General features: G+C 38.9%; 1 protein-coding gene across 1 annotated transcript in view; it reads left to right on the forward strand.

The window, feature by feature from the left end:
• The window catches only part of CTIF (cap binding complex dependent translation initiation factor), a 621,404-nt gene that overhangs the window by 256,318 nt on the left and 345,376 nt on the right, over positions 1 to 19,710 (forward strand). Inside the window, exon 7 of the mRNA XM_053701096.1 lies at positions 18,776 to 18,852. Coding sequence (XP_053557071.1) covers positions 18,776 to 18,852 — 77 coding nt within the window. The remainder of the gene's footprint in view (positions 1 to 18,775; positions 18,853 to 19,710) is intronic.

Genomic DNA, 19,710 nt, shown 5'->3' on the forward strand with positions numbered 1-19,710 from the left:
ATTAACCAGGAGATAGTTGTGCCTTCTTTGTGTCCGAATCCAGTTTCAAAGAAGGAACGTTTGTTGCACAATTTGGATGTAGTTCGTGCTCTAAAATTCTACTTAGAGGCTACAAAGGATTTCAGTCAAACATCTTCTTTGTTTGTTGTTTATTCTGGTAAAAGGAGAGGTCAAAAAGCAACTGCTACCTCTCTCTCTTTTTGGCTTAAAAGCATCATCCGATTGGCTTATGAGACTGCCGGACGGCAGCCTCCTGAAAGAATCACAGCTCACTCCACTAGGGCTGTGGCTTCCACATGGGCCTTCAAGAACGAGGCTTCTGTTGATCAGATATGTAAGGCAGCGACTTGGTCTTCACTGCACACTTTTACCAAATTTTACAAATTTGATACTTTTGCTTCTTCGGAGGCTATTTTTGGGAGAAAGGTTTTGCAAGCCGTGGTGCCTTCCATCTAGGTGACCTGATTTGCTCCCTCCCATCATCCGTGTCCTAAAGCTTTGGTATTGGTTCCCACAAGTAAGGATGACGCCGTGGACCGGACACACCTATGTTGGAGAAAACAGAATTTATGCTTACCTGATAAATTACTTTCTCCAACGGTGTGTCCGGTCCACGGCCCGCCCTGGTTTTTTAATCAGGTCTGATGAATTATTTTCTCTAACTACAGTCACCACGGTATCATATGATTTCTCCTATGCATATTCCTCCTTTACGTCGGTCGAATGACTGGGGAAGGCGGAGCCTAGGAGGGATCATGTGACCAGCTTTGCTGGGCTCTTTGCCATTTCCTGTTGGGGAAGAGAATATCCCACAAGTAAGGATGACACCGTGGACCGGACACACCGTTGGAGAAAGTAATTTATCAGTTAAGCATAAATTCTGTTTTATTATAGGTGGCGACGGTGTAGGGGGGGCAGATTAGGGGTTAATAAGTTTAATATAGGTGGCGGCGGGGTCCGGGAGCAGCGGTTTAGGGGTTAAACGATTTATTTCGTTGCGGCGGGGTCCGGGAGTGGCAGGATAAGGGTTAATACATTTATTAGGGGTGGCGGCGGTATAGAGGGGCAGGATAGGGGTTAATAGGTATTATGTAGGTGGCGGCGGGGTCCAGGAGCGGCGGTTTAGGGGTTAACATATTTATCATAGTGGCGGTGGGCTCCGGGAGCGGCGGTTTAGGGGGTAAACACTTTAGTTGCGGCTGTGTAGGGGGGGACAGATTAGGGGTGTTTAGACTCGGGGTACATGTTAGGGTGTTAGGTGTAGACAGCTCCCATAGGAATCAATGGGATGTCGGGCAGCAGCGAACATGAACTTTCGCTATGGTCAGACTCCCATTGATTCCTATAGGATCCGCCGCCTCCAGGGCGGCGGTTTGAAAACCAGGTACGCTGGGCTGGAAAAGTGCCGAGCATACCTGCTAGTTTTTTGATAACTAGCAAAAGTAGTCAGATTGTGTGCGGAACATCTGTAGTGACGTAAGAATCGATCTGTGTCGGACTGAGTCCGGCGGATCGAAGCTTACGTCACTAAATTCTACTTTTGCCGGTATCTAGGGCTTGATAACTAAGGCGAATCAGCCTCGCCACAAATACGCTGTGGAATTCCAGCGTATTTGAGGTTGACGGCTTGATAACTAGGGGCCTTAGTCCGAGATAAATTGGTGAGTTATTCCCACCTACATTGTAAACAAAGAAGTTGGACCCTATGCATAGAAACAGAACATAATTGTATGATGATATAAAACGTGAATCAGGATATTATTACAGAACATTGATCACGGAAGGTGAAAACTGATCATCCTCAGCATGAAGAGCAAAACAACGTATATTCAAGTCCCATTTTAGACACAACCTGAGCTCCTTACTTTTTTTTATAACATAAAAATAACAACATAACAAAACGTGAACTAGATCAACTCGCCCAGCAACCCCCCCCCCCGTATAACAACGTGTACAAAATAATTCAATTAAACAGTGTTTGTTAAAAATATGTAAATTGAGAAAGTGTAAGCCAGTTCTCTCTAAATAACATCCATCTTGTTGTCATTATAATATAGTAGAGTAATATCTGCTTTCCTGACTGGCAAATTTATATATATAAAACTAATAAACAACAGGATTATTTAGTAAAAACAAGACTATAGTCAGCAAACCAATGTATATATCTAGAGCAGTTAAAATGCCATCTACTAAAACGTAAACCATTTGCATGTGACCCTGCAGAACTAATAGAGGCAATCATTTGTGAGAGTCGTCTATTTAACATATAGAATATGAATGGAAAGAGAAATAAGATACAAATATTGGGCAAAACTCATATTTAAATTTGTCCTCTGCATCAGAGACGAAGCTTTTTATTTCTTTTTCATAGATGACTATTGTTGAAAGAAGTCCTGACAACACTCGGTTTGTAAGAAGTAATCGGCTCAGTTAGAGTTAACATCATCGAGCCGACTTCCCCCCCCTAGTGCACAAGTCCCACTGGTACGTGAATTAGCGATTATGTTCTCCTTGGGGACTGGGGAGATACTGTAGGGAAAAGCAATTCACGCTTAACCAACTGGCGGACTTAATTTTACCGTAATTTGAATCAGTAAAAAAAGAGATAGCTATGCTTTCAGCAGAGATCAGAGTATTTTCTAATAGAATAGCAGAGGGGGAAGAGAGAGTCTCCGATTTAGAAGATAGATGTAACACACAAGAAGCAAACTGGTCTAATTATGAAAATAAAATAAAAATAATGCAAACAAAAATTGATGATCTGGAGGACAGATCGCGCAGAAATAATATTCGCCTGGTAGGATTGCCTGAAGGTAGTGAGTTTGAGGATTTAGTGTTATTTGGATCAACCACCTTACCATTACTATTAGGGTTAACCACAGAAAAAAACTTAAGGTTGAAAGAGCTCATAGAATAGGTAGCATTAGAAGATATTCAGATGGAAGTGCAAGACCAAGGATGGTTCTGATAAAATATTTAGATTTCCAAGACAAAATGAGTATAATAACGCAGTATAAGAAAATTCCATCATTTAAGATAGGCACAAAACAGGTATTAATATTTCAGGACTTCTCGGCAGAGACATCCTCCAAAAGAAAGGTAATGGCCCCTTTTTGCACAAATCTAATAAGAGCAGGGATTAAGGCAAAGATGAGATATCCGGCCAAAATTATAATTATTAGTACAGAAGGAGAAAATATTCTGTTAAACTCAGTTGAAGAGGCAGGAAGATACTGCACAGAAAAAGGTATAGAGGTGCATCAGAGCACACGGTAGAGAGGGAGTTTTTCGGCAAGTTTAATACAAGTTTAGCAAAATATGCGGATAAAGGATGGATTTAGCAAGAGATTTTCATGTAGGGCATATGTTGCTGAGAGGACCACTCCAACCTCAGTAGTTAGGGCGGCCATTTTTTATTTATTTTTTTCCTTTTTTCTCCCTCTGGATGGGTTCTGTTTGTTTTTTTGACTGGCTGTATTTTGGCCTTTATCCGGCCGGCGAGTGCTCACCCTCCCTCAGAAGAGGGAAGCATTTTTAATAAACTGATGTTATATATTAAATGTTAAAATGTGTTTCATGGAATGTTGGAGGAATAGCCTCCCCGATTAAAAGAAAAAATATTTTTAAATTACTTAAATGCCATAGCCCAGATATCATTTTTTGCAGGAGCTGCATTTAACGGATACTGAGATAGCTAAGCTAAAAGTTAATTGGATCGTAGAAATGCTTGCAACCCCATGCAGTAGTCGGAAATGCGGCGTGGCTACGCTGTTTAATAGGAAAGTGACATATAAAATTAATAAGCAAGAGTTAGATCCGTTGGGGAGATATATTATTGTACAAGTAGAAATTGACAACATAATATGGACTTTATGCAATATACAGGTATACCTTACTTTACAGCGCTTCGCTAATACAGCGCCTTGTGGAGCTGAAGTTCAACCTCCAAGGATTTTGAAACAGTGCTGTAATCTTTGTGAGATTGCGAGAAAATTGACTGGCACCATTTTGTTATGCGCAATTCACCCTGTTTACAGCATTACAGTGCAATCTGTGTCTCAGTGTTGTAGTCTGGTAAATTTTACTACAGTAATTGTCACTATTTATCATGTACAGTTTTTATTAAATACTAATTGAATACTGTGCTTTGCTAGTGTTAAACTAAACGTAGCACTATTGCAACCCTAATATATGTTAGTTAGAACATGTTTTTAAATTTTTAAACACACTTGCAAGTGAAAAGAAAGCTAAAACTGCCTTGTTTCACTTTAAGGCGGTTTTCACTTTACAGCAGCGCTCCGGTCCCTAACCCGCTGTATGAGTGAGGTATACCTGTATACGCCCCAAATGGAATGAAGAAGGAATTTTGGGTAAAAATTACTAGCAAGCTAATACCCTATCTAGGGCAAAATTTAATCTTGGCAGGAGACTTGAACGCAACTATGCAACCTGAGTTAGATAGGCATCGACTTAAATCTAATAGAATACATCAAAGAGAGGCAAAGTTTTTAAGGGAATTTGCAAAGAAGTTAAAATTAAAAGATATATGGCGTCTGCAACACCCAGATGAGCGTAGCTTCTCCTGTGAGTCTAAAAGCCATAAAAATTTCTTGCGTATAGACATGTTTTTGATTGAGGAAAAAATACTCTCCCGCGATATGGTAGCACAAGTCACAGAAATAATAATATCAGACCATGCAATAATCAGTTTGGAGATAGTTGGAAAGGTAAATAAAAGGTTAAGTAATGCAAACTCTTTCAGCTTTCCGAAATATATGGTTTATGATGAGAAATTCTATAATTGGCTATCTGAAAAATGGAAACAATATTATAAGTTAAATGAGGAATATATATAGAAAATAAAACATTTTGGGAAGCAGGGAAGGCAGTTCTTAGAGGAGAAATTAAAGCATATATGATAAAAAGAAAACGTAAGTACAAGGCTAGGGAACTCCAGCTTGCGAATCAACTTAAAAATCGTTAAAGTAAATATTTGAGCAACCCCAGATTAGATACGTGGAAAAGTTATCTGCAAGCTAAATTAGAGCGGGAAACTTATTTGAGAGAAAGCTGGGCCCGAGATGATATGAAGACAAGAGCTTATTGTCAGGGGCATCAGGGGATCTCTGCTAAATACCTGGCTAAAATAATTAAGTTTAGGAAGAATAATAACATGATTTCTACAATAAAAGAGGGCAGTAAAACATATATACAAGCATCAGAAATACGGGAGGCTTTTTCAGGTTTTATCAGACACTATATTCCAGCATTAAAATAGATAAAAATGAGAAACTGAAATTCTGGCAGAAAATTAAAATACCGAAAATCTCGAAAGAAGCACTCCAACAGAATAATTCAGAAATTACAAAAGAGGAAGTCAAGAATATGATAGACAAAACTAAGGTAAATAAGGCCCCGGGGCCAGATGGCCTCCCAGCGGAATTCTATAAAATAATAAAAGATGAGGTAGCCGGCACACTAACCAAATTATATAATAGTTATTATATTCAAGGCAATTTTAATTCACTGTATTTCACAGACTCAATAATATCTCTAATTCTTAAGAAAGGAAAAAATCCTGAAGATATGGGATCATACCGCCCAATTTCACTCCTGAACCAGGACTACAAAATTTTTATGTCAATCTTAGCAGACAGATTGAAGAGAGAGGTTGGGGAACTGATACATACGGATCAAACGGGATTTATCCCGGGTAGAAATCTGTTGCGTAATATGCGGAGGGTCCTTGTCACATTAGATCATTATTATAATAAAAGTCAAAATTTTAACAGAGATAGATGGGTGGATTTAGCACTATTGACAATTGACAGAAAAAGCTTTTGATGCAATCATATGGGACCATTTATTTACTGCACTCAATCAATTTGGTTTTGGGGGTAATTATGATAAAGAAGATATATAGTAGTCCAAGATCCCAACTTCTTGTGAATGGAGAATTATCTCAATATATTACATTATACAGAGGGACACGTCAAGGTAGGTTGCCCGTTATCCCCACTGTTATTTGATATTGCTCTAGAACCGCTAGTGATATTAATAAGGCAGGAAATTCAAGGGATCCCCCTGGGGAGTCAGCGCGTAATCATTTCTCTTTATGCGGATGATATTATTTTATTCTTACAAAATACTAACAGTAGTGTACCCAAGAGATTAGAGATCATTAAAGGGACAGTCATAATTAGACATTCATGTTTTAGATAGAGTATACAATTTTAAACAACTTTCCAATTTACTTTAATTACCAATTTTGCTTTGTTCTCTTGGTATTCTTAGTTGAAAGCTAAATCTAGGAGGTTCATGTGCTAATTTCTTAGACCTTGAAGACTGCCTCTAATCGGAAAGCATTTTGACAATTTTTCACCACTAGAGGGAGTTAGTTCATGTGTTTCATATAGATAACATTGAGCTCCGGCACGTGAAGCTCCTAAGAGCAAGCACTGATTGGCTAAAAATGCATGTCTGTCAAAAGAACTGAAATAAGGGGGCAGTTTGCAGAGGCATAGATACAAGGTAAACACAGAGGTAAAACGTATATTATTATAACTGTGTTGGTTATGCAAAATTGTGGAATGGGTAATAAATGGATTATCTACTTTTTTTAAACAACCAAAATTCTGGTGTTTACTGTCCCTTTAATAATTTTAGTCTGTTTACAGGGTATAAAGTAAACTTGAATAAATCTTGAGTTATTATGGATCAATAAAACTAGGTGCAGCTATATACAACATATGTTTAGAGAGGTAAAGTGCATTAATTATCTAGGAATTAAAATAGGCAAAAATCCTAAGGATTTATATGATTTTAATTATACTGAGTTCTTTAATAATATGGAGGAGAAATTAGGAAGATGGAATATACATTATCTATCTATATCGGCAAAAATAATGTTGATCAAAACAATTGTCTTCCCACAATTATTATTCTTGATGCAGAATTTACCATTGTTTGTCACGAAGAAAGATATAGGTAAATATAATAGGGCATGTACCCATTTTATATGGGGGAAGAAGAAACCAAGAATTGCTATGGAGAAACTTACACAAAATAAGAAATATGGGGTTTTTTCATTACCTAATATTGTTTTCTACAATATTGTTGCACTTGCTAAGTTCGGAATAGATTGGATAGTAGAGGCAAATTATGTCACGTATTATGAAATTGAGACTGCATTAATCTCCCCATTCGATCTTAAGGCAATTTAATTCTGCATCAGCCATACAGCAAACTACCAAGCAATATAAGGGCCTTGCTCACTTTTGCGAATATTGTTCGAGCATGGCAAAAGTATTGTGCCCTTAAAGGCCAGGATTTACATTTGTCAAAATATTTACCTATTGTAGGCACCTCAGACTTTACACCTGGGCTTAATAATGAGGTCTTCAAAGTTTGGAGACAAAAAGGGATAAGGTTTTTTTTTCAATTAATGCAGTCGGATGGAGAGACAATCCAAACTTATGAGGCATTAGCTAGGCATTTTCAGTTGAACTTTTTTGCATATCTGCAAGCCAGGAACTTTCTATTGAAACTGCTACAATCACACAGAATTGTTTGGGATCCTGGAATTGAGTTAGGATTAAATTTATATAAAGTGGGCCGGTATGCGATATCATATTGGTATCAGGGATTACAAAAGGTTTCAAGGGAAAAACATGTTAATAAGATGAAAGCGGTTTTGTGAAGAGATTTCGGCTCATTACAGGGTCAGGAAATTGTAAAGAGTTTTAGACTCGCAAATGAAGCAACATTATTGGTGAGTTGGAAAGAATCCCAAGTTAAATTGATCAACAATTATTATTTGACACCATATAGGATGAGTAAATGGTCTTTTGAGGTGCGAGGTTGGAACTGTTTTAAATGTAACAAGGAACACTGTTTGTGGGCATGCCCAAAAATCAGATAATATTGGCATAAAATTCAATACTGGATAAATAGATTTACACAGGAGGAAGTGGTCATCCTGGCGTCTAATGTTTAATGTTTTTTTCCTAAAAGAGAATCTAAGTCAATTAGGGGAGAGGCTTCTTATAAATATGGCTATATTGGCTGCACGTAATTTAATATTCAAGAAGTGGAGGTCCCCTGATCCCCCAAGGCTGGGTGAATATGTAAAAAGTATGAAACTACAAATGACAATAGAAAGACAAGGTCTAGCCCGAGCAACGGAATTGCAATTTAGATAGTTTTTTTATAAATGGAAAAAGGTAATTTTGTCTTGGTCTCCGGTAATGCAGATTCAGTTTATCGCGCCCTTGAAAAATATACTTTTTTTTATGATGTTGATTGTGGAAGAAGTGTTACCCTCACAATGGATATGAGGTTAACTGGAGGCGGGTGAGGACTGGCCGGCTGCTGAGCAAATGTTATTTGTTTGGTCTCGGTTTTTGTTTTTGCTTTGTTTTATTTTTGTTGTTTTCTTTAATACTCAGGATATGGGATAGGGGACTGTGTCTTTTTCTCAAGGCAAGCAGCTAGGATATCAGAGTCTCAGCTAGTGAAGTGGGTGATTAGTGTAGCTGCTCTACCAGAAGGTGAGGAGATAGTAGCATTAGGTACTTACAAAGATAAGTCTTATCCTTCCTATATCACATTAGGCAGGTCCAGCTACCATCCCTAGGAGGCGGTGGCTCTCAATGAGTGTAGTCCTCTTTTTTTTCTTGTTGTTCTTTTTAGGAAATTTTCATGATCAGGCCCGTAAAGTCAACGAGGTCTTATATGAATATATAAAGATAATGAGTGTCTGCAGAGATATATGTTTATAATAAGACACGATTCTATTTTCTTTTTTTTCAGTAGTCTGTTTTATGGAATGTTGTTCCTATTGCTCTGTATACAATATTGTAAACCCCTAATAAAATGTATTTAACAATAAGAATAGCCTTTTAAAACCTTAAAGTGATGGTAAATCCTAGCGTTTGTGAAACACTAGGATTTACCATTGGAACAATAAAAGGGACTTTCATTTATGAAGTGTAAAATACTTCATTCTGAAAGCGCCTTTATTTGTTTGCAGCATTCGCTGCACTGAGCTGCTAAGGCAATTTGGCGTTTCCACCTCTTAGCCAATAGCCGTGCAGGAAATCCAGCTTGGCGCAACAAAATACGGCGCTGAAAAACAGTAATAACTTTTACTAGAAGCATTTTTGCTAATGGAAGTATAATGCAAAAATGCTTATATTCAAAATTGAAATGCACCCATGCGCATTTTATTGGGACCTTTCCATCCCTTTAAACATGAAGTGTACTAGTACCTTTTTATCTCCAACTGGTATAGCGATAGCTTTCCATCCCTGTACATAAGAATGTGCTTGTGCACATCTATCTTCCTATCAATCAACCAATATATCTTCAGAAATGTTCCTAAAAGATCAAAATCTAAAAAAGCAATCTCACATCAGGTCACAAGCAATATGAAGAGAATTGACTATAGGTAAAACACAATCAATATTAAAAATTGCAGATATGAACTTCTGGTTGGCGGCCATTTAAGATTGCCACGGTTTCATGCAGCTCTGTGCTAAGGTCTTACATTTGTCTTTTTGTGCCTACAATCCTCACCATCCTTATTTCCCTTGGCAACTATAGTGCCTGGGATCCTTCCTGGATCAGGTTATTTCATCTTCCTGACTGCCAAGGAATCGGCTACTCTTGCAGAAGCCGTGGGAAAATACTTACTGTATTTTAAAACTAAAATGTATCCATGTATATTTCAATTTTGACCTTTCTATTTCTTTAACACAGGCAAAAATCCAAAGTTTTTTTGTTCCTTTTTGTTTCTGAAAAATATTATAGGTTTTATTCTGTTACTAAGACTCTTTCCAGATTATTCTTTTAAGGTTTCGAAAATTGTTCCTTTTGGTATTAGTGCCCGTTTTTTAATAATCCTATTAAAAACAAGGGCACTTTAATTCATCAAAATTGACATTTCACTTGTTTTCTTCAAAAACTTACCTTTTAATCCTGACAGCCACTGCAGCACTTCCTCCGCCCGTCGCAAGCCCTCTTCACGGGTCCAAAATGACGAATCCGGCTTCCTCCTATCACGGCATTGCCTCAGGCCATGATTCCCCCGGGGGGGGGGGGGGGGAGCTCTGATTGGAGAAAGCCGGATTCGTAATTTCTGATGTATAAAGAGGCTTCCGGCGGCCGGAGGAATTGCTGGAGCGGCTGTCAGGATTAAAAGGTAAGTTTTTGAAGAAAATGAGTGAAATGTTAATTTGGATGAATTAAAGTGCCCTTGTTTTTAATAGGATTATTCTTCCTGTATGTCTCACACAACGCATGGGTTGAGTCTGCTTTTGTGTAGTTTTTTTTTTCCAGACTGCGTGTTCTGTTCATTTTCTGCTTAGCAACATTTTCTATGTGCCCACATGTATTTTGGCTCTGACTATTCCTCATCCAATTTTATTCCTCCTACACAGCTTTTTCTGTTTCAGTTAATGGTTGTGTTTTAACCTACATATTAAATTGATGATCATTAGCACCTGTTTGGTATAATTGTTTCATCATGCACCTCACTATATGCCTACAAAATCCCTGACATTGTGCAAGTGTACCTACAAGAACTGATGCTGTTTTGAAGGGTGATCACACGAAATATTGATTTCTCCAACATAGGTGTGTCCGGTCCACGGCGTCATCCTTACTTGTGGGATATTCTCTTCCCCAACAGGAAATGGCAAAGAGTCCCAGCAAAGCTGGTCACATGATCCCTCCTAGGCTCCGCCCACCCCAGTCATTCTCTTTGCCGTTGCACAGGCAACATCTCCACGGAGATGGTTAAGAGTTTTTTGGTGTTTAAACGTTTGTTACACAATTTGGACGTAGTCCATGCTCTAAAATTCTATTTAGAGGCTACTAAAGATTTCAGACAAACATCTTCCTTGTTTGTTGTTTATTCTGGTAAAAGGAGAGGTCAAAAAGCGACTTCTACCTCTCTTTCCTTTTGGCTTAAAAGCATTATCCGATTGGCTTATGAGACTGCCGGACGGCAGCCTCCTGAAAGAATCACAGCTCACTCCACTAGGGCTGTGGCTTCCACATGGGCCTTCAAGAACGAGGCTTCTGTTGACCAGATATGTAAGGCAGCGACTTGGTCTTCACTGCACACTTTTGCCAAATTTTACAAATTTGATACTTTTGCTTCTTCGGAGGCTATTTTTGGGAGAAAGGTTTTGCAAGCTGTGGTGCCTTCCGTTTAGGTGACCTGATTTGCTCCCTCCCTTCATCCGTGTCCTAAAGCTTTGGTATTGGTTCCCACAAGTAAGGATGACGCCGTGGACTGGACACACCTATGTTGGAGAAAACAGAATTTATGCTTACCTGATAAATTACTTTCTCCAACGGTGTGTCCGGTCCACGGCCCGCCCTGGTTTTTTTAATCAGGTCTGATGAATTATTTTCTCTAACTACAGTCACCACGGTATCATATTTCTCCTATATATATTTCCTCCTGTCCGTCGGTCGAATGACTGGGGTGGGCGGAGCCTAGGAGGGATCATGTGACCAGCTTTGCTGGGACTCTTTGCCATTTCCTGTTGGGGAAGAGAATATCCCACAAGTAAGGATGACGCCGTGGACCGGACACACCGTTGGAGAAAGTAATTTATCAGGTAAGCATAAATTCTGTTTTTATTTAGATTTTTTCTTATGTTCATTCACTTATCATAACTGATAAAAATAAATTAACATTTCTATTTTTTAAAACATTCGAACTTTACAGCATTTTGCCCAGTAGTATATAAACTGCCATAGTCTGCCATTTTTAAATTTAATTACATTTTTAACTTCAGATCAGATTTTCCAGAAGATTTTCCAACTGAATCAAAGACAAATTAAAAAAAAGGCCTATTCACTGATAAACATAGTCATAGACATCTTGCTAGTACATTTTACAATTACAAGAAATTAGAGATTATAAAGATAATGTGGAAGTAAAGACTTCCCATACACTGTTTTAAATGTGCAGCCAGTGCTTTTTAATGAGCCGTTTCTGTGCTGCATCCAATGTCTTTGTTGTAGCTTAAAGCAGATTCTTTAATGTTAACATCCTTGATGTGTCAGTGGGTGATCTTTTAAACATTCAATGGAGATGGAAATTGTTTCTGTTGATTAATTTTTTTCATAACTTTTTAATATATATTGAGATGAAAAGGAACACCATAAAAATATATAGGGGCCTATTTATGAAATATCTATCCGACATGATCCGATCAGTAGATCATGTCCGACAGACATCGCTGAATGCGGAGAGCAATACGCTCTCCTCATTCAGCATTGCACCAGCAACTCTTGTGAACTGCTGGTGCAACGCCGCCCCCTGCAGATTCGTGACCAATCGGCCGCTAGCAGGGGGTGTTAATCAACCCGATCGTATTCGATTGGGTTGATTTCATGCGATCTCTGTCCGTCTCCTCTGAGCAAGCGGACAGGTTATGGAGCAGCGATTTTTTAGACCGCTGCTTCATAACTGGTGTTTCTGGCGAGTCTGAAGGCTCGCCAGAAACACGGTTCTTCAAACTCCATGCAGAGCTTGATAAATGGGCCCCATAGTGTTGAATTTTTAGATTTTTGACGATGGGGCCATTCTCTTTGGCACAACCAGTTAGACGTTTTCTTGCACAGTTTAAAACCAAAATATGTTTACTCTGTGTTGCCTCTCTCAATAGTTTTTCATACAGTACTCTATGAAATTATTTTCTTAAAGGTACTTTTGTTATTTATTTTACCCACCGTTTATTGTAATTTAAAGGGATATGAAACCCAAAAAAATTATTTTAGAATTCAGACAGAACATACAATTTTAATTAAGTTTCCTATTTATGTCTATTATCAAATTTGCTTTGTTCTCACGGTATTCTTTGTTGAAGAGATACCTAGTTAGGCATCTGGAGCAATACATGACTGGAAATAGTGCTGCCCTCTAGTGCTCTTGCAAATGGATAACATTCTGCAAAACTGCTGCCATCTAGTGCTCTTGCAAATGGATAACATTCTGCAAAACTGCTGCCCTCTAGTGCTCTTGCAAATGGATAACATTCTGCAAAACTGCTGCCATCTATTGCTCTTGCAAATGGATAACATTCTTGCACAACTGCTGCCATCTAGTGCTCTTGCAAATGGATAACATTCTTGCACAACTGCTGCCATCTAGTGCTCTTGCAAATGGATAACATTCTGCAAAACTGCTGCCCTCTAGTGCTCTTGCAAATGCATAACATTCTTGCACAACTGCTGCCATCTAGTGCTCTTGCAAATGGATAACATTCTTGCACAACTGCTGCCCTCTAGTGCTCTTGCAAATGGATAACATTCTGCAAAACTGCTGCCCTCTAGTGCTCTTGCAAATGGATAACATTCTGCAAAACTGCTGCCATATAGTGCTCTTGCAAATGGATAACATTCTGCAAAACTGCTGCCATATAGTGCTCTTGCAAATGGATAACATTCTGCAAAACTGCTGCCCTCTAGTGCTCTTGCAAATGGATAACATTCTGCAAAACTGCTGCCCTCTAGTGCTCTTGCAAATGGATAACATTCTGCAAAACTGCTGCCCTCTAGTGCTCTTGCAAATGGATAACATTCTGCAAAACTGCTGCCATCTAGTGCTCTTGCAAATGGATAACATTCTTGTAAAACTGCTGCCCTCTAGTGCTCTTGCAAATGGATAACATTCTTGTAAAACTGCTGCCCTCTAGTGCTCTTGCAAATGGATAACATTCCTGCAAAACTGCTGCCATCTAGTGCTCTTGCAAATGGATAACATTCTGCAAAACTGCTGCCATCTAGTGCTCTTGCAAATGGATAACATTCTGCAAAACTGCTGCCATCTAGTGCTCTTGCAAATGGATAACATTCTGCAAAACTGCTGCCATCTAGTGCTCTTGCAAATGGATAACATTCTGCAAAACTGCTGCCATCTAGTGCTCTTGCAAATGGATAACATTCTTACAAAACTGCTGCCATCTAGTGCTCTTGCAAATGGATAACATTCTTACAAAACTGCTGCCCTCTAGTGCTCTTGCAAATGGATAACATTCTTACAAAACTGCTGCCCTCTAGTGCTCTTGCAAATGGATAACATTCTTGTAAAACTGCTGCCATCTAGTGCTCTTGCAAATGGATAACATTCTGCAAAACTGCTGCCATCTAGTGCTCTTGCAAATGGATAACATTCTTGTAAAACTGCTGCCCTCTAGTGCTCTTGCAAATGGATAACATTCTTACAAAACTGCTGCCCTCTAGTGCTCTTGCAAATGGATAACATTCTTACAAAACTGCTGCCCTCTAGTGCTCTTGCAAATGGATAACATTCTTACAAAACTGCTGCCATCTAGTGCTCTTGCAAATGGATAACATTCTTACAAAACTGCTGCCCTCTAGTGCTCTTGCAAATGGATAACATTCTTACAAAACTGCTGCCCTCTAGTGCTCTTGCAAATGGATAACATTCTTACAAAACTGCTGCCCTCTAGTGCTCTTGCAAATGGATAACATTCTTACAAAACTGCTGCCATCTAGTGCTCTTGCAAATGGATAACATTCTTACAAAACTGCTGCCATATAGTGCTCTTGCAAATGGATAACATTCTTACAAAACTGCTGCCATCTAGTGCTCTTGCAAATGGATAACATTGTTACAAAACTGCTGCCATATAGTGCTCTTGCAAATGGATAACATTCTGCAAAACTGCTGCCATCTAGTGCTCTTGCAAATGGATAACATTCTTACAAAACTGCTGCCATATAGTGCTCTTGCAAATGGATAACATTCTGCAAAACTGCTGCCCTCTAGTGCTCTTGCAAATGGATAACATTCTGCAAAACTGCTGCCATCTAGTGCTCTTGCAAATGGATAACATTCTTACAAAACTGCTGCCATATAGTGCTCTTGCAAATGGATAACATTCTGCAAAACTGCTGCCCTCTAGTGCTCTTGCAAATGGATAACATTCTTGCAAAACTGCTGCCATCTAGTGCTCTTGCAAATGGATAAGATTCTAGCAAAACTGCTGCCATCTAGTGCTCTTGCAAATGGATAACATTCTTACAAAACTGCTGCCATCTAGTGCTCTTGCAAATGGATAACATTCTGCAAAACTGCTGCCCTCTAGTGCTCTTGCAAATGGATAATATTATTGCAAAACTGCTGCCCTCTAGTGCTCTTGCAAATGGATAACATTCTTACAAAACTGCTGCCATATAGTGCTCTTGCAAATGGATAACATTCTTGCACAACTGCTGCCATATAGTGCTCTTGCAAATGGATAACATTCTTGTAAAACTGCTGCCATCTAGTGCTCTTGCAAATGGATAACATTCTTACAAAACTGCTGCCATCTAGTGCTCTTGCAAATGGATAACATTCTTACAAAACTGCTGCCCTCTAGTGCTCTTGCAAATGGATAACATTCTTACAAAACTGCTGCCATCTAGTGCTCTTGCAAATGGATAACATTCTTACAAAACTGCTGCCCTCTAGTGCTCTTGCAAATGGATAACATTCTTGCACAACTGCTGCCATATAGTGCTCTTGCAAATGGATAACCTTCTTACAAAACTGCTGCCATCTAGTGCTCTTGCAAATGGATAACATTCTTACAAAACTGCTGCCATCTAGTGCTCTTGCAAATGGATAACATTCTTACAAAACTGCTGCCATCTAGTGCTCTTGCAAATGGATAACATTCTTACAAAACTGCTGCCCTCTAGTGCTCTTGCAAATGGATAACATTCTTGCACAACTGCTGCCATATAGTGCTCTTGCAAATGGATAACCTTCTTACAAAACTGCTGCCATCTAGTGCTCTTGCAAATGGATAACATTCTTATAAAACTGCTGCCATCTAGTGCTCTTGCAAATGGATAACATTCTGCAAAACTGCTGCCATCTAGTGCTCTTGCAAATGGATAACATTCTGCAAAACTGCTGCCATCTAGTGCTCTTGCAAATGGATAACATTCTTGTAAAACTGCTGCCCTCTAGTGCTTCAGACATTGGCCGGATCCTGAGCTTATGTCCCTGCTTTTCAACAAAAGTAAATAAGTTATTTAAAATTCCACGCTCAATCTAAATCATGAAAGGAACAATTTGGGTTTCATGAAAATCTAAAAGGCTTTACAAGCCTAAATATCTGTCCATTCAATGGCCCCAATTTATCAAAGGTCTCGCGGACCTGATCCGACAGTGCAGATCAGGTCCGCAAGACCTTGCTGAATGCGGAGAGCAATACGCTCGCCGTATTCAGCATTGCACCAGCAGCTCACAACAGCTGCTGGTGCAATGCCGCCCCCTGCAGACTCACGGCCAATGGGCTGCCAGCAGGGGGGTGTCAATCAACCCGATCGTACTTGATCGGGTTGATTTCCGGCGATGTCTGTCCGCCTGCTCAGAGCAGGCGGACAGGTTATGGAGCAGCAGTCTTTGTGACCGCTGCTTCATAACTGCTGTTTCTGGCGAGCCTGCAGGGTCGCCAGAAACACGGGGCATCAAGCTCCATTCGGATCTTGATAGATAGGCCCCTTGGCATTAGCAGAAATGATCAGATACGTTCTACAACACATTATAGAGTTTGCCAATATAATGACCATCAATAGCATTGTCTACTCCAGTGATAAGATTCTCTAGACAATAAGGCAAGTTGTGGGAGGCTAATGAAAAATGTCTTTCATCTAGGTGGTGAGTGTCCACAAGCTGTTACGTATGGGATACCTCAAAAGCCTATTAAACCCCTCCCACCTCACTCATACCTCAGTTTTTACTTTGCCTCCATTGGAGGTGGTTGAAGCATGTTGATGTGCTTGATTTCTTCAGTAAAAGGTGCTTTAGAGCATATGAAGCCCAGTGCTTGTTATTTATTGCGTGTCCGCAAACGGGCGAATTTGCCTGTTTGTGGGCGTGGGATAAATTAGTGCTCCACTTGTAATCTAGCACTATATATAAACCTTTTACAGGGACCAGTAATGTTGATGGTAAAGAAATGAGACTTCTTATGATTCTGCATCGGCCTGGTCTTAAAGGACATTTAAGCTTTCATTATAATTCCATTATAATTTAATAAGCACATCACGCCAGAAGGTTGTGAATAAATGAACAGGGCATTCTTTTGCCTTCATAAACATGGATGCTAATAAATATCCTTAAGAGCATTTTGTGTTAGGAAACATTTTATTTCTATAGTTTGCTATGCCAGCTCATAAAGGACCACACCCATATGGGCAGGGTTGTGATTGGTTAGCAAGGGTTCATTTTGTTCTGGGGGATAGGAAAATCAGTGAAAAAGGAAAATCATAAAAATGTACTCATTTGGAAAAAAACAAAACTTATTTGTTGCAGAATGTCTTGCAATTATATAGCTGCCGTTTAAATTACCTTTATGTCAGCAACAACAACAAAAATATTAAGAAGTGTAAACAGAATCTAAATAGAATGTTGACCTTTCCCATCTTCTGATGTTTTGTTTGCACAGATGCATCTATCCTTGGAAACTGGAATTGTGCAGAGTTGACTTTCTTAGGAATGGAAGTTTATGCAAAATGCACATTTCATAGTCCTAAGACAAAATGACCACTATACTGTAATGTAAAATCATTTAATAATATTTATCTAAAGTTTGAAATCCACATAGCAGCATGATGCCCTCTAAAGCAGGGTTGGCCAACTGGCAGCCCGAAGATTACATGTGGCCTTAGCACTAGTTTAGTGGCCCTTTGGAAAAAGCAGAACTAACATGTACTATTGTTTTAGTGTCTTAGGTAAAAGTGGAACTAAAAATGTTTGCTTTGGGGTAACTACAGCTCAAAATAGCCCTATGGAGGAAAGAATAGAAGACCGTCTAAACAACTTTCCAATTTACTTGTATTATATAATGTGCTTCATTCTCTTGGTATCCTTTGTTGAAGGAGCAGCAATGCCCTACTGAGAGCTAGCTGAAATCCAGTGAGAACCGGCATATATGTGCAGCTACCAATCAGCAACTTCTACGTATTCTTTTCAGCAAAGGATACAAAGACAACTAAACAAATGAGATAATAGGAATATATTGAACAGTTATTTAGAGTTGCATGCTCTATCTGAATCATAAAAGAAAAAAATTGGGATTCATGTCAGTTAAGCGTCTAAAATATGAATCTGGGGCCCCCATGTATTAGGAATTTGGCCATCACTGCTTTAAAGTATAGATCTCAATATTTGTATAAAGAAGTTGCATTAAACATATACTTTTATGAGTATGCTAAGTGTAACCATAGTAGCCAACATATCATTATACAAGCATGGCATGTGGGTCACTAATTTTATTACTCGACTAGACCACTTCGGAGACAATTTGACCTCAAACAGTCACTCAAGTTAGTGCATACAGGGACATACTCCTGCAAGAGCTGGTCCTAATTTCTAATGCTTTGTGGCTGTTCGAACATACTGCATTATTCACAGTGAGAAATTAATAGAGCTGCGGCAGATGGTCATTTCAGGTGAATCTTTCATTTTGTTTTGTTAATAGCTTATTTTAAGGCAGAAAAACAAAGATCCCATTGACCTGTTACCTTGGTGATTTGTACTTTCTGTGTCCTGAAAAGGTCTGTGTCATAAGAATTCATATTATTTTCTTTCCCTATTTAATCATGAAATACAGTTTCCACATATTTTTTTCCCTCTTTTTGGAGTCTTAATATACAAATAATTGTGTAATTTATGTCTTGGGGGTTTAATATTTCATGAAGAAGATTAATTGCATTTTTTCTTATTTATCCCCAGGGATATCACCCCTTGCCTCATGAAGCAGAGATTGCACACACCAAAAAAATATTCCGAAGAAGAAGAAATGACCGAAGGTAGGAACAGAGTTTTTGAAGCCACCAGTGCAAGGTTACAGCAGTATAATCATTGAGTTTTTAATTAAAGAAATACAAACTATAAAGCTTCTGGAGCTCCTATTAACGTATATATCAGAGCCACATTTTTCTCAAACTTCCTGCATTACAGCCACCGAGTTTGTTTGGCCGACATAGCATATTCCTCACAAGAACATGCTCAGTGCCCTACAAATCTTAGAGGTAAATTAGAGGCCCAAATTATTAAACATTTTTCAACAGACATGTAACAAATGCTGAATCACTCGAAAGTGATGAAGGATATTTGTAAAAATGTGACTAGAAAATACTACAATTTTAACAGAAAATGTATTCAGTAGCCACACCCCATTTTAGAGAAACTAGAGCGTCCAGTCCTGATGCTTCTTTTGGGGACTTGCAAGGGATCATAAATCTGGCATGTCATGCAATGTCTATTTAAAGCAGTGTTTCCCAAACCCAGTCCTCAGGACCCTTACTCGAGCCAGGTATTCATTATATCTTAACTAGAGCACAGGTGAAATAATCAGCTGATGGGTTGAGAGCAGATTAGTAACTATGGGTACTGATCAGCTGATTATTTCACCTGTGTGCTAGTTATATATAATGAATATCTGGCCTGAGTAAGGGTCCTGAGGACTGGGTTTTGGAAACACTGATTTAAAGGGTCAATGTACTTGGGAAAACAGCTGATAAATTCATTATATTAAGAGCTCCTGCAGGAATGCTCTCTCAAATGGGCTCTTACTCCCTCACTAGGAGGTTTATTTCTGCTGCTACTTTTTGTTTTCATAGCTTTTCTATAGCCAATACTGCAGTGCTGATATGTTTACTGTAGGT

Source organism: Bombina bombina, chromosome 2 (assembly GCF_027579735.1).
Source record: "Bombina bombina isolate aBomBom1 chromosome 2, aBomBom1.pri, whole genome shotgun sequence".
In the NCBI taxonomy this organism is placed as follows: domain Eukaryota; kingdom Metazoa; phylum Chordata; class Amphibia; order Anura; family Bombinatoridae; genus Bombina; species Bombina bombina.